We start from the raw sequence: 20,244 nt of genomic DNA, 5'->3' as shown, positions 1-20,244 counted from the left end.
GGTTGCTGATGCTCCAGATTTACCTTCGAATCTACCTCCCCCGGTTCCCTCAAAGGCGCTCGCGGTCGCGACTCCTGACGGACGACAGCCCATTGCAGTTGATAGTGAGGATACGCCTTCCGCCCATGGTGGTCATCTTGGCTACAACTCCTCGGAGTTAGAACTGGGTCTAGACGAGGCCAGTGGTGACCATGGGGCCGATCAAGGAAGCCAAAGTCCTCCACCCGAGGAGCGATCTAAGAAAAGGAAGCGATCTTCTCCAAAGAAGGGTCATGGGCCCAAGTCCAAATTAGGGCCGGGCGATAAGGGCAAGGAGAAGAGCTCGCGGAAGCCTCTCACCCTCCTCCTTCCAAATCGCATAGCCCGAGCGTGCTAAGCAGGATGGCTAAGGAAGCCGCAGATAAAACCAGTGTAGAGGAAGATCGGGACAAATTCTTGAGGGTGGCACAGCTGGCCACATGTTGGGAGGATAGTCGGACAGCTCTTCGAGGCAACGTGCCGCCTCCCGAATGGCAGGACATGTCGAGCTCGTCGCTGTATGGCGAGGCAGGAGGCGATACTTTTGCTGTCTATAACTCATTCGTCTCTGTTCGCAATCAGGGGGCGCTCGTGACGAATAACCCCATTCGACTGGAGGAGTTCGCAGCTCACTCCATGGTCCAGGTATTCTATCGGTTGGCTTCGATCTTCCTTCTGTTCTATTATTCACTGCATTTGATCCTGCAGGCCATGACCTTCCTCCGAAGCCTGAGCCTCAAATGCACCCACTACCGAAGGAGTTATATCCAAACTGATTAGAAGGTGCAGGATCTCAGGGCTCAACTAGCAGAGCGAGACGAGACAGAACGCAAACAGGAGGATAATCTGCTAGCCTTGGGTGACGAGGTCCAAAAGCTGCGAGCCGAGCTCGATGCCTCTAAAAAGGATAAGGAGATCCTCCGTTCTGAACATGAAGTGGCTCTATCGGAGGCCAAGAAAGAGGCATTCGAAGCCGGGCGTGAGGCTGGCCTCGAGGAGGGCCGTAAGCGTGGGGTGGAAGAGGGCCAAGCCGGCCGCATTCCGATCGAAGAACATCAACGTATCTTGGCCGGCTCCAGGATGTCTGCGGTTCGTGACTTTCTGAAGACCGATACTTTCACGACCGCTCTCGAGATCAAGTCTGCGGACTCGTTCGCCAAAGGCTATGAGACCTGCTTGTCTCAGGTCGAAAAGCTTGGCAGATTTAGCGAGTCTTTTGACCACAGCAAATTGGACATCTCGCTTGATGGCGACCTCCAACCCCTTCCCCCGGATCCTGAGCTGAAAGATGACGAGTTTATGATCCTGAGGGATGAGCTAGAGGCGGAAGCTGATGCCTGATCAATCCCGATCTTCTTTTTTTGTAATAGGATTTGAGTTGACTGATCAAAATGTAAATCCTAAAGATTCATAGAAACATCATTTTTTGTAAACAGGGCGTCGGGGTGAGGATTTTTGACGACCCCTGTATATGACATTTTGTAAATGGAAAGATTTTCCAACTTTCAGCAGCTCGCGTATTTTGCTTTTTTATTTGCCCCATGCATGTCTTTCTAATCGCATGAAGCTTGCCTCTTTTCAATTGTTTTTTTCGGCTCGCGTGTGACTTTGATGCGTCTTTTTCAGATCGCATTTTGGATGCGGCTTTCTCAGGTCGCGTTCCGTTTGAGTGCGTCTTTCTCAGCTCGCATTTTGGACGCGTCTTTTTCAGTTCGCGTTCCGTTTGAGTGCGTCTTTCTCAGCTCGTATTTTGGACGCGTCTTTTTCAGTTCGCGTTTTTCTCGAGTGCGTCTTTCTCAGATCGCATTTTGGACGCGTCTTTTTCAGTTTGCGTTTTTCTTGAGTGCGTCTTTCTTAGATCGCATTTTGGGCGCATCTTTTTCAGTTCGCATTTTTCTTGGACGATTTAAGTAGCGAATAATAGTAAAGATGTTGGAAGTTGTGCGCATGAATATAAGCACGAAACAAAGAAAATTTGATAAATCTCGTTGGGTAAATTACAGTGGGTACAAATGCTTAATAACGCAATGTTTAACATGGACACAACCTTCCTAACCTTGGAAATATACAATTGGTAATCTGCTAGAAGTCTTCGCGTACAACCTGTGCATTTGATGGCCTTTCACAGGCTCCTTGTTCGATCCGTCAGTTGATGGCCTTTCACAGGCTCCCTGTTCGATTCCTCGGTTGATGGCCTTTCTCAGGCTCCTTGTTTCAAGCATAGAACTTCTTCAAATTCTGTATGTTCCAGGGGCGTGGTAAATCGCGACCCTGCATGTCTTGCAATTTATATGTGCCCTTCTTTCTGATCTCGATCACCTTGTAAGGGCCCTCCTAGAGCGGCTCCAGCTTTTCCACGTGTTTTGAGGCCTCCACTTTCTTCAGCACGAGGTCTCCCACCTGCAATTGGCGGGGTCGAATTCTGCGATTGTGGCTCTTCATCATTAGGCCCTTGTGATGTAAAATTCGGGCATATGCAGCCTCCCTCTTCTCTTCGATGACGGTGAGGTTGAAGCTTCGTTCGGTTCGGTTCGTCACGGGTTCGTACTGCTGACTCTTTGCGATTCCTCCCTGATTTCAGCTGGAATGATGGCTTCGGTCCCGTATACTAGGCAGAAGGGGGTCTCGCCTGTAGCGGTTCGTGGTGTTGTGCGATAAGCCCACAAGACCCCTGGCAGCTCGTCAACCCACGATCCCTTGCTCTCGAGGCGCGTCTTCAAGTGTTGCAAGATCGTCCGGTTCGTCACCTCAGTCTGTCCGTTCGCCTGAGGGTTCGCAACTGCCGTGAAGTGCTGTGCAATCTTTAGCTCCTTGCACCATTCCATGATCTTCCTGCCCTGGAACTGCGTGCCATTGTCAGATATCAATATCCGGGGTATACCAAATCTGCATATGATGTTCTTCCAGATGAAGTTGATGACTTCCTTCTCGGATATTTTGGCTACTGCTTTCGCTTCGACCCACTTGGAGAAATATTCGACCACCACAATGATGAATTTCTTCTGAGCTTGTGCGGGTGGAAAAGGTCCCACGATGTCGATTCCCCACTGATCGAACGGACATGCTATCTTGATCGGTTCCATTGGGGTCGCGGGCTGATGTATCAAGGAAGCATACTTCTGGCAGCTTTCACATTTTCTTACCAAGTGCTTGGAATCTTCAACTAGGGTGGGCCAGAAATACCCCTGTCGTATTACTTTCTGAGCTAGCGATCTCGCCCCTGAATGATTGCCGCAGCTTCCTTCGTGTATTTCGCGCATCACGTACAAGGCTCTCTCTTCATCCAAGCATTTCAGGAGAGGGCCGTCCACCGTCCGTTTGTAGAGCTGACCCTCCAACAACGTGAATCGAGCGGCTCGAAATTTGACTCTTTTTGCCGCCACTGGATCGCTAGGCAGGGTGCCATCCTCAAGGTACCTTACGATTTCGTTCATCCACGATCCTGCTTCTGAGACGACCTGGACTTCTGTTTTACTCGCAAGGGCAGACTGCTCGCGTACTAGGGCTGTGATTTTGCGATCCCGAATTCCATCCATCGCAGCTCCAAATTTTGAGAGAGCGTCCGCTTTGTCGTTCTCTATTCGTGGGACTTGTAAAATGGAGCATCTACTGAACTTTCCCATCAATCGATGCGCGATCTCTTTATGCTGGGTCATTGTTCTCTCTCTTGTCTCGTATGCTCCTTCGATCTGCATAGCAATCAACTGTGAGTCGGTAAAAACTTCCAGATCTCGAGCACCTGCCTCGTATGCGAGCTCTAACCCCAATATCAATGCCTCATACTCCCCCTCATTATTTGTCACCGGGAATGATAGGCGAGCTGCAACTTCTATCTCGACTCCATCTGGTCCTTGGATCGGTATGCCTGCCCCTCCATTGTTCGCGTTAGAAGATCCATCAACATGCAACATCCATTTCGAATGGGGGTGATCGGCAGCTTCGGGTTCCTTCAGGTCGCCGGACAGCTCTGTGATGAAATCTGCGAGCACCTGCGTCTTCTGGGCTGTTCTGGGTTGGTACTCAATATCGTGTTGCCCCAATTCGACCGCCCACTTGATCAATCTTCCGGAGGCTTCCGGTCGCGACATCACATGCTTAAGGGGGTGGTTCGTCAGCACCACTACTTTGTACGACTGAAAATATGGTCGTAGCTTTCGGGCAGTCACTACTAATGCAAGGGCGAGTTTTTCCATCTCTGAATATCGCGATTCTGCCCCCTGGAGCATTTTACTGACATAATAGACCGGATTCTGATTATTAGCTTCCTCTCTCACCAATACGGAGCTGACCGCGTTCTTGGACACCCCAAGATACAAAAATAATGTCTCCCCTTCTTTTGGATTTGCGAGCAATGGGGGCTTCGTGAGATATTCCTTCAATTCTTGCAAGGCCTGCTCGCATTCTGGGGTCCACGCAAAATTCTTGGGCTTCCTCAAGGCTTTGAAAAATGGTAAGCTTCTGTCTGCCGATCGTGAAATAAACCTGCTTAAGGATGCGATCTTTCCCGTGAGCTTCTGCATCTCTTTGATCGAATTTGGCGACCTCAGTCCCATTATGGCTTGTATCTTTTTCGGGTTCGCCTCTATCCCTCGTTCACTGATCATATACCCCAGGAACTTTCCCCCGGTCACTCCAAAGGTACATTTGTCCGGATTGAGCTTCATTCCGTGCGACCTCATTATGCTGAACGCCTGAGAGAGATCTCCCAAGTGGTCCTGCGATCTCCTGCTCTTCACTAGCATATCATCCACGTATACTTCCATGGTTTTTCCCAAGAGATCCCCAAACATTTGATTTACTAGTCGCTGATATGTGGCACCCGCGTTCTTCAGCCCAAATGGCATCATGTTATAGCAATAGATCCCTTTCTCTGTGACAAACGAGGTCTTGTCTCGGTCTTCTTTCGCCATGTGGATTTGGTGGTATCCTTGGTAAGCATCCATCATCAAGAACCTTTCGAACCCGGCAGTGGAATCGACCATCAAGTCAATCCTCGGTAAGGGATATGGATCTTCCGGGCAGGCTTTGTTCAAGTCCGTGAAGTCGACGCACATACGCCATTTTCCCGAGGGTTTTGGAACTAACACGACGTTCGAGAGCCAATCAGTGTATTGAATCTCGGATACGTACCCAGCTTTCAACAATTTTTCGACCTCTTGTCTGATTATTTCATTCTTCTCACTTCTAAACGATCTCTTCTTTTGCTGCACTGGTCGAGTTTTCGGGTCGATGTTGAGGTGATGAACGATAACCCTGGGGTCGATCCTCGTGAAGTCTGAGGGGCTCCATGCAAATATGTCAACATTCTTTCTCATAAATTCTATCATGGCTAGCTCCCCTTCCATGTTCGCCCCAATTCGAGTGGTCTTTTCAGGCTCGTCCGGTACCAGTTGCACCTTTTTGTATTCGCCGCTGGGTTTCATGTGCTCCACTTCGTATGGTCGGGGTTCGGCGTCTTCCTTGACTCTTCTTCTCTTCTGGCCCGGTTCCCCTTTGAGTGATAGATTATAACACTTGCGTGCCTCCCTCTGGTCACTGACCAATTCTCCCGTTCCATTCTCCGTAGGGAACTTCATCTTCATGTGATAAGTGGAAACTACTGCTCTGAACAGATTTAAACCCGGTCTTCCCAATATTACATTGTATGCGAAGGGTGTGTCGACCACTAGGAACTTGACCATCAACGTTTTTCGCCTGGGGATTTCTCCCATTGATACTGGCAGTTCGATAGTTCCTAATGAGGCGACCTCGCTGCCTCCAAATCCCACCAAAGGAGCTCTTACTGGTTCGAGTCGGGCATTTTCTAGACCCATTTTGTCGATCACATTCTTGAAGATTATGTCGGCCGAACTTCCGCTGTCGATCAACACTTTGTGGACTATGTAATTTGCGATATCCACTTTGACGATCATGGGATCATTCATATCTTCGTTTTTATTTGGTCTGTCCGAGCTATCGAAGGAGATAGCCTCTTTTTCTTCCACTTTCAATACAAATTCCCTCCCTTGGTTTGAACTGGTTGCTCGAGCACATCTCTTCCGTGTTCGGTTCGAATCTCCCGCATTCGGCCCTCCCGCAATCGTGAATATGACACCTTTTGTGGGTGCATTGTTTCCGCCTGTTGGGGCCCTGTCGGTTCTTGATGGGCCTGGGTGTTCATCCCGATCGCGACTTCTCGATCGGCTTCTTCTTCTCTCCCCACTGACTCTGCAATTTTGGGGGACACGGTCTCGAAAGTACCCCTGCCTGACCAGCCTCTCTATTTCGTCCTTCAACTGAAAGCATTCCTCTGTGTTGTGACCCCTCTCACGATGAAACCTGCAATACTTGTCGGAAAACTTCTTGGATGGGGTATATCTCGTGTGTCTCGGCCATTTCAAAACATCGGCGTTTTCCACCATCATTAAAGCTTTCTCCCTGGACATCCCCAGTGGAGTGTAGTTATGAAATTTTGGGATGTATTTTGGTTTCCCTCTTCTTTTCCTGCTTCGATTTGCTGGCATTGCTCTCTCGGTTCTCTGCAGGTCGTCTGTGTGCATGGTCGCGCTCTCTCTGTTCGGAGTCCTTCATTGCGTTCATTTCTTCCTTGTCAATGTACTTCTGTGCTAAAGCCATCAACTGTTCCACGTCACCGGGCGGGTCGCGTGCTAGGGCGGACGCAAAGGGTCCTTTTCGCAATCCATGAATGAGGATGTTCACCAGCATATCAATCCTCAATTCCTGTACCTCTAACGTCTCATTATTGAACCTCCCCATGAAGTTTTTCAATGTCTCGTCGTCCCTCTGGCGGATATTGAATAAATGGGTGGCCGACCTCTTCTGTCTTTTTTTGCTTGCAAAGTGGAAGTTGAACTTCTGTATGAGTTGTTCATAAGTTTCAATGCTTCCTCGGGGTAAATTTGTAAACCACTCTTGTGCTTTTCCTACAAGTATGGTCGTGAATAGTTTCGCCATTATCGAAGCGGTTTGTCCATACAGGTTCATCACCATCTCAAACGCAGCCACATGCTCTTGTGGATCTTTCATCCCATCATATCTCCTCAGGTCGGGCACTCTGAATCCCGGCTCAACTGTTTGAATTAGGATATCGTTGCAGAAAGGAGAATTTTTGTTTTGCGAGACTATCTCTCCACGCTTCTTTAGCTCGTTAATCTGTTTGTTAAGGCTATGTATCTGTTTGCCTACACTTTCGACCTCCGCTCGGGATATTATGGGTTCTCGTCTCTTTTCGCGAACGTGGCTACTAGAACCGGCATCGGAGGATGCTGGACGCTTGCTACGACGTTCCTGCTCGCCTAGCACCCTCGATTCTCTCAGTGGTTCGACGTTCTCGAACAGTTGCCTCCTCGCTGTTTCTTTTACCAACGGAGTTGCTGTTCTTCTCTCATATTCTACTATTGCTTTCCGGCTAGCTTCTTCCATCATTCTTTGTAGCTCTTCTTGAGTTAGCTGAATGGTCGTTCCAGTTGTTTTCCTTGGTGTCTCACCTTCCCCGACGTTTCTCCTCGATGAACCCTCCATTATGATACAGTATTCTCAGATATTCCCACAGACGGCGCCAACTGATCCGGGTCGAATTATTCGATCTTCTGAGACGATCTCATCGCAGATTGACTAACTCTTCCGAATCAGATTTTGGGTCCCCTGAGAATAAAACACGAACCGTGAGCTCGTCGGGCACGTCCCCGACAATGATCCTCCGACGCTCAAGTTAGGTTGATCGAGAGAAATGTATGCGATCTCAGAGTTCGATCTCAATTAATGCATAACAGTTACCTCATTTATCGGGGTCTATTTATAGGACACAGTTGTACGTCAAGTATTGGGCCACGTGGCCGTATCTTATCGGCGTGTGTTCCGATCGAACGGCTGTCATTGTCCGGGTCTTCGACCAGTCTGTGCGATCCGGGTCGGGTTCTCCGCGACCCGCCCGCTATGAAACACGCGGATCCTGATTGCGTAATGACTAAAATACCCTTAATGAGGGTTAATCTGATCTTTTTGCAGGGGTGATATATATATACCCATCAGTATGATTTTCAGCTGAAGCATAGATAACTGAGTGCCCTGGATTTGCTCTTGCACAGGCACTCACCACTGTGAGGCTCATCTAATTCTCCCTCCCCAAATGCAAACTTAGACGCAGGTTACAAAAGCATAAATAGTTAAAAAATTTTAATGCAAAAGATACAAAAACAACGTAAAAGCATCAGATAGTAATTGACGGAAAATGAATAGCATCATAAAAAGTCTGATGGACATCAACAAACAAAAGAGGAACTTTTCTGCCAATGAGAACAAATTAGTGGTAACTCGAAACAGTTTCTTGATCTAAATGAATCAAATTGGCACATATCATCTACAGGCCTAGCTATCATTACGAGTTATGATATCCAAGTTCTGATGCTACATCGCAGTATTTGTCCCTCACAACAAATATCACGTAGCCAGGGCCCTCATACACTCATAGCATATTCCCCTTATTTTACATAACATCATACAAACTTCCACAAGTTATGAACTTTAGAACACATTATACACAACATGTTGCTGCATCAGTTTTTAACTGTTATCTAATTTACGGTTTCAGATATAGAATAGACTAGGGATTCATTAGTAAACGCTTGTCGAAGCGGAGCTCTGTTCTGGCAGCCAAAAGCTTTGAACTGATTTTGCCTCTCATTGGACGATACTGTACTTTGACTATTTGCCATGATAACACTTGCAACTTTGAAGCCAAAGCATGAGGCAAGGTGAAAGACATGAGAGCTGATCTGAAGTGACTTCAGTTTTAAATCAAAACACTCAGTATTATATAGACACTTTACTGATCCTAAACTACAAGATCTTGTGACAGCCAAAAGATCAGAAATAATCCAAATGTGGCATACAAGGGATATGCCGCTCCAAGCTATGTTAACCACTCAATTTTTAGCAAATTATAAACCATGAGAAGAAAGAGCATTGAAGTAAAGAAACAATCTTGAGAAAAACTTATCACAATGAACAACTTAATCTACCATAACTCTGTTACTACTTTGCGTAATTAAAGAAATTAAGTCCTTTACTCATCACTTCAATGTATATCCATTTGCCTAAAAGATTAGGTCCAGACGAAGAAATATAAGTGTATCAAAATGCAAATTTATTCACATCAAGGAAAACATGAATATGTCTGCATGCCTCTTGTGTACAAAGAAAACATGAATATTTGACTACATCAACAAGCCACTCAAGCACTTACAAAATGAAGACAAAATCTTTTACTCTGAGTTTCGAATAACTTAATTTGTCAATTTTCAAGTCTTCATCTCTTGTCATCATATGCTATTCCGTCTGTGCAATTTCTAGCGACGACATCAATCATCTAAGCAAGCAAACAAGCATATAATCAATGTCATATCCCAATAATATGGAGGTGACGTAATGAAGTAGAAACACAGTTACCTTGTGTGAACTCTCCACTTGAATGTTTAAGCTACGGATGATTCATAACCAGCAAACAACACCATAAGTATTCATTCCAATACATGTTGCATTGTGCATAATGTACTTTCCAGTTAAGATCAGCGAACCTCAACTTGATTCTACCTCCCAACTTTGCAACGCCACAGTGAGGAAAAGCTTAACCCGACAGTACACCTCAATCTTTGTACATCTCTTCCACTTCATTTTCTTCACTCTGATCCACACTATTGGACTTATCATCACCTCTTCCCAACCCACGACAACCCAGAAGAACAAGATCAAGAAGCTTCCTCCGAGCCTCATAAACCGGATTTCACTCGATCAAGCATCCTCTCTCATATGCCTCCCTCAAAAACACTGTGTGCCTCTTTCCTTTGGTTGACAGATAAAACATCCCTGGATGGTCCAAGAACAAATCCCTCACATTCAAATCAATTCCAAACCACTTCCTAAAATGACTAATCTTCTCCACCTCCACCATCTTCTCCACAGTCAAGCTCAAAAATTCATGGATAATCCCCACTGCCCTTTTCTCCATTCTCATCATCCTACTCTTAGTCCTCCTCATTTCCTCCACCCCCAGATCCTCATACGGTCCAACATATGACAATCTCTGCCATTCCTTAATTTTCGCCTTGAAATTCTTCTTTAATCGCATCCCCGGTGGAAACCCCTGCTTAAAGCTACACCTTAGGTCCGTCCTATCCACACTGCAATCCTCCTTACAACACTCCACGATGATAAAATTCAAGATTGAGGGAAAATGAAGAAAATTATGTAAAAGGATTAAATTCAAGAAGTAATTGGGTAGCTGCAGTTTCTGTATCTCAGTTACAGCAAAAGAAGAATCAAGCCTTCTTTTATAGGCTAAAGAACGAAGCTAACAGAAAGAAACTAACTAACAGAATGAAGAACTAAAACAAGCGTGTTAGTGCTTTTACAAGAAAAAGGGAAAGACTCCTAACTGATACAATAAGATGCACTTTCGCTTAAACAATAGGAAAGTGCTATTTTATGTACAAACGCGAGAATGACTATAGCTTGTCTTCCTACCCTTTTCCTCTGTAATCGACTGCAAGTTCTGTCTTGGATCACTGTTCTTCTTCTACACTTCCGGATATAGATTCTTGTTGAATTTCATCACCCCCCTCGCAAGTTAAACTTGGGCTAAGGTTAACCAAGGATAACTTGGACTTTAAGTAGAGAAAGGAGTTACCAGACAGTGTCTTTGTGAAAAGGTCTGCAATCAGCTGCTTTGAAACCACATATGTTGGTTGAATGATCCCTTCTTTGTACTTGTTTCTCACTATATGACAATCTATTTCAAGGTATTTAGTCCTTTCATGGAAGACCGGATTCGCAGTTATGTATAAAGCAGCCTTATTGTCACAGCAAAAAGGAAGTGGTGTTTTGACATCAACTCCCATGTTCTTCAAAATGTAGATCAGCCATGTAACTTCACAAGTTGTGGCAGCCATACTTCTATATTCAGCTTCAGTTGATGACCTAGCCACAGTAGTTTGTTTTCTTGGTTTTCCAAGATATAAGTGCACCTCCCATGAATACACAGAAACCGGTCAGAGATTTCCTTGTCAATTGGCATGCAGACCAATCTGCATCATAGAAAACTTGAAATGAGAAGTTTGTATTTGCAGGAAAAAACAAACCTATGGAAATGCTCCCCTTTAAGTATCTAACAACATGGATGGCAGTATTCGAATGTCCCTCACAAGGATGTTGGAGATGTTGGCTTAACTGTTGCACAATGTAGCATAAGTCAGGCTTTGTAAATCCTAGATATAACAACTTCCCAATTAACCTTCTGTATTTTGAAAGATCAGCAAGTTCTGCTCCTGTATTTTCTGTGAGTTTCAATCCAGGATGTAGTGGGGAAGTGGCATGTCTGCCTTTGCCAAGCCCCACATCTTTAACATTGTCCTGTGCATATTTGTGTTGGGATACCACCATTCCCTCTGCAGAACGGCCCATTTCAAGACCCAAAAAATATTTAGCATTTCCTAGATGCTTAACAGTGAACAATCTGTCCAAATAGTCCTTAACCTGCATTATTGAATCTTCAGAGGCAGAAGTTATTAGTATGTTATCAAAGTATACGAGTAATGCAATCAAATTCATGCTTGAACCTTTCACAAATAGGCAATGGTCATGTACATTGTACAAAATCAAATTCACTAACTTTGTTAGTGAATTCCTCATTCCATTTTCTAGATGCTTGCTTCAAACCGTATAATGACTTTTCTAGTTTGCACACTTTAGCTTTTGGAATTTCATAACCTTGGGGGGTTCCATATAAATTTCCTCATCAAGATAACCATGTAAGAAAGCGTTGTTAACATCAAGGTGATATAGTGGCCATCCCTTTCCCACAGCCACAGCTAGGAAGAGTCTTACAATGACTGCTTTTGCCACAGGTGCAAAGCAGTCATTGTAGTCCTTTCCTTCAACCTGGCTGTAACCTTTGGCCACTAACCTTGCTTTATACATTTCCACAGTGCCATTGGGATTAAGTTTTACCTTATACAACCACTTGCAACCAATGGCTTTCTTGTTAGCAAGTAGGTCAGCCAATTTCCATGTCTTGTTTTTCTCAAGTGCATTGAGTTCTTCTTGCATGGCCTTCTCCCATTCAGTTTTCCCTTGTGCTTCTTTGAAGTCCTTTGGTTCCTGCATGTTAGATAGATTTTCCACAAAACAAGTGTGTGCATGTGTCATATAATAGTTAGTGGTGCTGCTGGTGTTATAACACTTATAATCCCTCATCCAAGTTGGTTTGCTATGGAGCTTGCTTGATGTCCTAGGTAATTCAGTGTCAGTTCTTTCTTCTTGTTCTAGTTCATCACTAGGTTTGTCAGGGAATTCCTTTGATTCATCATTGTTGATGATTTCACTAACTACGGGAAGGGGACAAACTATATCAGCATCATCCTCATTGTGATCAGAAAAAGGGAATGTATTCTCATAAAAGATTATATCCCTGCTTATATGTATATTTTCAGTGCTTAGTTCCATAACCTTGTATCCCTTAATACCATGGACAAATCCTAGGAAAACACATTTTAAAGCCCTCGGTTCAAATTTCCTTTTAAAGGGAAGAGTGTTAGTAATAAAGTAAAGACATCCAAACACCTGAATGTGATTATGTGCAGGTTTTATTTTATAATGAAGTTCATAAGGAGATTTCCACTTAAGGGTTTTGCTAGGTAATCTGTTAACCAAATATGTGGCTATTAATAAGGCATCAGTCCAGAATTTTGAAGGCATATTAGCTTGAAACATTAAGGACCTAGCAATTTTAAGAAGGTGTTGATGCTTCCTCTCAACAACACCATTTTGTTGAGGTGTGTGGACACAAGTCCTTTGGTGTATTATGCCTTTGTTATGGAAGAAATCTTGGCATTCTTTATTGACAAATTCTGTGCCATTATCAGTTTTGACTTGCTTGATTTTGACATCAAATTGAGTTAATACCATGTTATAAAACTGTTTCAGTTTACATTGAGTTTGTGACTTATGTAGCATTAAGTATGTCCATGTACTTCTACTGAAGTCATCTACAATGGTGAGCATGTATTCATAATTGTTGATTTGTGTGTTTTCTATAAGGCCCCCATACATCTACATGTATAAGCTCAAATACAGATTTAGTACAAGATTCACTTAATGAAAAAGGCATTCTATACTGTTTTGCCAAAGGGCATATTTCACATTCCATATGTTCAGTGGTTTCATTACAAAGCTTCATGTGTTTCAGGACATCTAAACTTGTGTGCCCTAATCTATTATGCCACAAAGACTTATTACATTGAACTCTACATTTATTCAAATTGCAGACATCAGTGTACAGGTTTTCCTCATTGATAGGCATGTTTAGTTTAGGAGCTCTTGTCATATGGTCTTGGCATTGTCTTTCTAATATAGAGAGCCTGCCACGTTGCCTACCTACAGCCAACACTTCTCTAGTCCGAGGGTCCTGCACAACACAAGTTTGGTCTATGAAGTGAACATTAAGATCATCATCTCTACACAATTTACTAACAGAGAGTAAATTGTGATTAAATGCAGGAACATATAGAACATCTTTTAAAATGTGCTTTCGGTAATGTGGACATCCCCTGCAATCTTGACATCTTGACTAGTGCCACTAGGAAGTTTAACAGAGACCAAATTGTCAAGATTATGGGAATTTTAAAACAACTAATGAAGTGCATATGTGGGCTGAAGCCCCACTATCAATAATCCACATTTTAGTATTGGTAATGGTTTTACTTGCATATCCATGAAAATCTGAGAAGTTGGAGCTCATCTGGCTAGTTCTTTGGTCTTGGATAATTCTGAGCATCTCTTTTCTGATAATTTCTGTGATGTTTGGATCTGAATTGCCATTCAGGCTTATCTGTAGGTTGTTAGCTTGGTAGTCCACCTTTGAATTCGTGGTTCTTGCTGTCATTTGGTCTGCTTCCAATCTTCCTCTGATCCATAATGTTCTTGTACCACTCAGGATACCCTATAAGTTCAAAACATCCTTCCTTCACATGTCCCTTTTTCTTGCAGTGATCATACTGCAATTGTTTCTTGTCAAGTGTTGTTCCTTTCTTGAAATTCATCTTTATATTTCCTTGCCTTTTGATTTCAGCAACTTGAACTGCCATAACTCCTTCTCGTTGAACTTCAGAGATCCCAGAATTCACCTCCATTTGTTTCTCAATTCTGTGTACCATGGAGTAAGCCTTAGCAGCTGTAGGTAATGGGTCCATAATCAATATCTGGTTCTTCACGTGGTCATATATTTCACTAAGTCCCATAAGAAACTGTATCAGTTGTTGGGAGGTGGTCCTTTCTGACATTCTCTTGCTTGCTCCACATGTACATACAGGCAAAGGATCCAAAGATCCTAATTCATCCCAAAGCTTTTTCAGCTTTGTAAAATAGACAGCAACAGTGGAATTTTTCTGGGCAATGGAGGTGATCTGCTTTGAATTTGATAGAGAAGGGGGCCATTGCTCTCACCAAACCGCATCTCAAGTTCCACCCACATGTCCCTGGAAGAGTTAGTATATAGGAATGCTTCTGCAATCTCCTTTGATATGGAGCTTAGTATCCACGAGACCACCATGTCGTCATTTCTTTGCCATCGTTCAATGGCATCTTTGTCTTCAGTGGGTTTAACATAGGATCTATCTATGTAGCCCAATTTTTGTTTGGCTCCAGGTGCTATATTGACGGATCTTGTCCAAGTCAGGTAATTATTCCCATTGCATTGTGCAGATACAAGGGACATACTTGGGTTTTCATTTCCTTGCAGTCTCATACTCAGGTCATCTGCAGGAATTTTCCCTTCCATCGTTTCTTTCTCAGTCATTTTGTTTCAAGATTTGGAAGAAATGTTTGTGAACAAGACTTCAGAGTTTCAAGCTATTGCAGAAAAATTCAGAGAAGGTTGTTTCAGATCTTTGCCTACTTTGGTGCCATGATAAAATTCAAGATTGAGGGAAAATGAAGAAAATTATCTAAAAGGATTGAATTCAAGAAGTAATTGGGTAGGTGCAGTTTCTGTATCTCTGTTACAGCAAAAGAAGAATAAAGTCTTCTTTTATAGGCTAAAGAACGAAACTAACAGAAAGAAACTAACTAACAGAATGAAGAACTAAAAAAAGCGTGTTAGCGCTTTTACAAGAAAAAGGGAAAGATTCCTAACTGATACAAAAGACGCACTTTGACTTAAACAATAGGAAAGTGCTATTCTGTGTGCAAACGCGAGAACGACTATAGCTTATCTTCCTTCCCTTTTCCTCTGTAAACGACTGCAAGTTCTGTCTTGGATCACTGTTCTTCTTCAACATTTCCTGATACAGATTCTTGTATGAATTTCATCACACGATCCTCCAAAACAGCAGGTTAAATGCTTCACCATCATTGAGCACCAAAAAATGAGTATTGGGTTCATTTCCATCTTGAAGCAAGAAAATGTCAGAATTGCTTGAAATAACAGAGTCCTCGAAGTTATCTGGCGGTCCCAATTCTCTCCAGACCTTGAAAATGGCTCAAAGCGGCAACTTCTTGGAGACGGACATCGATAGAAGCTTGACCAATTGGGTTACTACAAGTGGCAGCGAGTTATCTATAGCCATGGATTCTTGCCGGACCATTTTGAGGGCGGCCGGGGTGAGGGTGCAGAAGAGTTGGAGCTTGACGGGGTGATTGAAAATGTGGAATATGTGGGGATACTTGCAGAGGAAGGCGGCGGGGCCGTGGTTCAGGTGGAGCCTCTGGGAGACGCGGTGGAGAAAGTCGAGGGAGACAAAAGGTGGAGTGGAGTTTGAGGCGAGGATGAGGTCTTGTATGGATATGACTTTTAGCATATTTTTGTATTTCTCCATCAAATTTTCAAATGTAGGGTCCCGAAATCTTGAGTCCACATATTGGGCTGAGGTGGTTTTAGTGCAGCGGAGGACGGCGGTGGCGTCGGCTGGGCGGATTTTCTTGAAGATCTGGGCCGCCATAGCACAGCCTGCAGGGGTTCAAATTTCAGTGCTATTTTCTTATGGACAAAAATAACCCTATGCCTTCATAAATAAATAAAATTTTATGTATTATGATATATATAAATATATATATATTATAATGCCCTCTTAGAAGTCAAATATTATCCTATTAATAAATCATGATACCAAATTATTCTCAACACGTAAATAATTAGATAATGTGAGAACTACCACTATTATATTGAATTTTTATTTTTGCCCTCCACAAATTATAGATTTCACTTTGTAGAAAGAAATATAGAAATAAATTATGCAAAAGCGAAGGCTAAATTTTATAAAATACCTAAAAGAACTTCCGTTCTAGACACGAAAGATGCTTTCTTTTTATAATTAGTATAGATAATAAGGAACATGTGCATTTAATTTTTTAATGAAATAGTTTTAACAGAGAAATTAATTTTTATACAAATAATAGTTAATCAAATGAAACTTTACAATTAAACTAAATAAATTAGAAATGGGACCTTCAAGAAAAGTCTTTTAATTACTAAAATCAATAGTGTTACTATTAATAAAAACTCAATGTTTGGTGTGTTTTGTAGTGCTTTGCAAAACTAACATGTTCTTTCTTCCTTCTCATTCAATCCTAAAAACGAGTTAAGTCATATAAAAGATGGGACGAAGTACATAAATAAATCTAGGCTAAAAACATATATCCATAAAATAAAAGACTTTGACCCTTTTTAATGAAACCAACAAAATACATGCATGGAATTCTAGTATTTACTTTCAACAAAACCAACAAACCAATTAGTCTTTTAATATTATCAAGGCTAGACACATCAAAGTTAAAACATCATGGGTCAAATTAGTCTTGCACTTTTACCAACACACCCCAGAATTTGTGTATTTTTTAAACTCCGTGTATAAACATGCTACTGGAATGGAGTGTGTCCACAGTAGTGCTACTCATTTCAAATCCAAAATTCAGGTGATTATTCAGGCAAAACACACTCGCAAAATTAGTAACCAGAATCCTCTGAGGAGCAATACATCATCTAGCAAGCATAAAACTACTACATGGATGTGTTGAAAAATTACATAGAATATTAACTCAGATCATATTTGTTCAAGTTTTATTATTATTTGACAACTCTTGAGAAAGAGAGTTTTTAACACCACTTGTTTGTCCTTCACTTATTTTTCAAGAGTGTTTTATAATTGATGGGTATACACATGTCACCCCAGTAAAAAGACCGAATTACCCTTCATTAAGGGCATTATAGTCATTTCGCGATCATAATCCGCGCCTTTTGTAACGGGCGGGTCACGGAGGACCCGACCCGGGTCGCACAGACTGATTGAAGACCCGGACAATGACAGCCGCTCGATCAGAACGCGAGCCGGTAGGATAAGGCCACGTGGCCCAGTACTTGATGTCCAACTGTGCTCTATAAATAGACCCCGATACGCCATAAATGAGGTAACTGTTATGCATTAATTGAGTTCGAACTTTGAGATCGCATACATTTCTCTCGATCAACCTAACTTGAGCGTCGGAGGGTCATTGTCGGGGACGTGCCCGACGAGCTCACGGTTCGTGTTTTATTTTGAGGGAACCCAAAATCTGATCTAGGAAGAGTTAGACCATCCGCAGTGAGATCGTCTCAGGAGATCGCTAATTTCGACCGGGATCAGTTGGCGCCGTATGTAGGAAACTCTGAGAATTCATTACCATAATGGAAGGTTCATCGAGGAAAAACGCTGGGGAAGAGGACACACCGAGAAAGGGAACAGGAACGACCATTCAATTGACGCAGGATGAACTACAAAAAATGATAGAAGAGGCTAGTCGGAAGCCAATTGTGGAATACAAAAGAAGAACCGCGACTCCTCTGGTTAAAGAAACGGCGAGGAGGCAGTTGTTCGAGAACGTCGAACCACTGAGAGAATCGAGGGTGCAAGGCGAACAGGAGCACCGTAGCAAGCGACCAGCATCATCCGATGCCGGCTCTAGATACATAGCCTTCAAAAAGAAGAGAGCCCATAATATCCCAAGCTGAGGCCGAAAGTGTGGGTAAACAGATACATAGCCTGAACAAACAAATTGACGAGCTGAAAAAACGGGGAGAGATTATTTCGCAGAACAAGAATTCTCCCTTCTGCAATGACATCCTCGTCCAAACAGTTGAGCCGGGTTTCAGAGTACCCGACATAAGGAGATATGATGGGATGAGAGATCCGCAAGAACATGTGGCCGCGTTCGAAATGGTGATGAATCTGTATGGACAGTCAGCCCCGATCATGGCAAAGCTATTCGCGACTACACTCACGGTGAAGGCTCAAGAATGGTTCACAAATTTGCCCCGAGGGAGCATTGAATCTTATGATCAGCTGGTGCAGAAATTCAATTTTCACTTCGCTAGTAAGAAGAAACAGAAGAGATCAGCAACTCACCTGTTCAATATTCGGCAAAGAGAAGATGAGACCTTGAAGAACTTCATGGGCAGGTTCAACAATGAAACTTTAGAAGTGCAAGAACTGAGGATCGATATGCTGGTAAGTATCCTCATTCATGGGCTGCGAAAGGGTCCCTTCACGTCTGCTCTCGCACGCGACCCGCCCAATGACGTCGAACAATTGATGGCGCTAGCACAGAAATACATCGATGAAGAGGAGATGAACGCGATGAAGGACTCCGAGCGGAGAGAACGCGACCACGCACACAGACGACCTCAGGAGAACAGAGAAGGGAGTATCAGCAAGCAGAAGCCGGATAAACGAAAGGAGCCCAAGTATATCCCGAAGTACCACAACTACACTCCACTGGCCATGTCGCGGGAAAAGACTCTAATGATGGTGGAAAACGCCGATGTTTTGAAATGGCCGAGACACACGAGGTACACCCTCTCTAAAAAATTTTCTGACAAGTATTGCAGGTTTCACCGCGAGAGGGGTCACAATATTGAGGAGTGTTTTCAATTGAAAGATGAGATCGAGAGGCTAGTCAGGCAGGGATATTTCCGAGACCGCGTCCCCCCAAATTGCAAAATTAGTGGGGAAGGAAGGACAAGTAGGTCGAGGAGCCGAGATCGAGATCGGAACCCAGATCCCTCGAAAACTGATAGGGCCCCGATCGGCGGGAGGGCCAAGTGCCGGAGACTCATGTAGAACAAGGAAAAGATGCGCTCGAACTGTGGAATCGAGCCGGGAAAGAGAGTTCGTGTTAAAAGTGGAGGATGAAGAGGCTATCTCATTCGATAGTTCTGACAGATTGAAGGATGGCGGAGATCAGAACGACCTGATGGTAGTCAAGCTAGATATCGCGAACTTCACTGTTCACAAGGTGCTGATCGACAGTGGCAGCTCAGCGGACATCATTTTCAAGAGTGTGCTGGACAAGATGGGGCTAGAGAACGCAAGACTTGAACCCGTAAAAACCCCGTTAGTGGGCTTTGGAGGAAGCGAAGTGGCTTCGCTGGGGACGATCGAGCTACCAGTGTCCATGGGAGAAGAGCCGAAAAGGAAGACCTTGATGGTCAAATTTCTGGTAGTAGACACCCCGTTTACATACAATGTCATCTTAGGTCGGCCAGGGCTGAACTCTTTCCGAGCGGTCATCTCCACATACCACATGAAGATGAAATTCCCCACTGAATACGGGATTGGAGAAGTGTCATGCGACCAGAAGGAAGCTCGAAAGTGTTATAATTTGTCGCTGAAGGGGGAGCCGAAGGTGAAAAAACAAAAAACCAAAGAGGATGCAGAACCCCGACCGTATGAGGCCGAGCACTTGAAACCCAGCGAAGAATACAAGGCGATTCAGCTCGTGCCCGAGAGCCCAATAAGATGACCCGAATAGGGTCTAGTATGAACGATGGGGAGATCGCCATGATCGAATTTCTGAGAAAAAATGCCGATATGTTCGCATGGAGCCCATCCGACTTCACTGGGATTGATCCGGAGGTCATTGTGCACCGACTGAATGTCGACCCGATGGCTCGACCTGTACAACAAAGGAAGAGGACGTTTGGCAGCAATAAGAACGAAGTCATCAAACAGGAGGTCGAAAAGTTGCTAAAAGCCGGGTACGCATCAGAGGTCCAATATATGGATTGGCTTTCTAACGTGGTGCTCGTCCCAAAATCCTCGGGTAAATGGCGCATGTGTGTGGATTTTACAGATTTGAATAAAGCCTGCCCAAAATATCCGTACCCGCTACCCCGGATCGACATGATGGTAGATTCAACCGCAG

The 20,244-nt window shown here is 43.8% G+C and overlaps 2 protein-coding genes and 1 pseudogene across 2 annotated transcripts; 2 read left to right on the top strand and 1 right to left on the bottom strand.

Moving 5' to 3' along the window:
• LOC105165932 lies at positions 5,438–16,007 on the bottom strand (annotated as a pseudogene).
• On the top strand, positions 18,258–19,160 carry LOC105165930. Its single transcript, XM_011085083.1, has one exon. It carries the CDS (start codon positions 18,258–18,260, stop codon positions 19,158–19,160), a length of 903 nt encoding a protein of 300 aa, XP_011083385.1.
• LOC105165929 lies at positions 19,294–19,842 on the top strand. The gene has a single exon (XM_011085082.1). The coding sequence runs from the start codon at positions 19,294–19,296 to the stop codon at positions 19,840–19,842; it is 549 nt and encodes a 182-aa protein (XP_011083384.1).

Source organism: Sesamum indicum, linkage group LG7 (genome assembly GCF_000512975.1).
Source record: "Sesamum indicum cultivar Zhongzhi No. 13 linkage group LG7, S_indicum_v1.0, whole genome shotgun sequence".
In the NCBI taxonomy this organism is placed as follows: domain Eukaryota; kingdom Viridiplantae; phylum Streptophyta; class Magnoliopsida; order Lamiales; family Pedaliaceae; genus Sesamum; species Sesamum indicum.
This window is presented reverse-complemented; position numbering and strand designations above follow the sequence as displayed.

What these genes read in the sequence shown, in the direction of transcription:
- LOC105165930 (XM_011085083.1), top strand. Translation starts at nt 18,258, where the DNA reads ATGGTGATGAATCTGTATGGACAGTCAGCCCCGATCATGGCAAAGCTA.
- LOC105165929 (XM_011085082.1), top strand. Translation starts at nt 19,294, where the DNA reads ATGGTAGTCAAGCTAGATATCGCGAACTTCACTGTTCACAAGGTGCTG.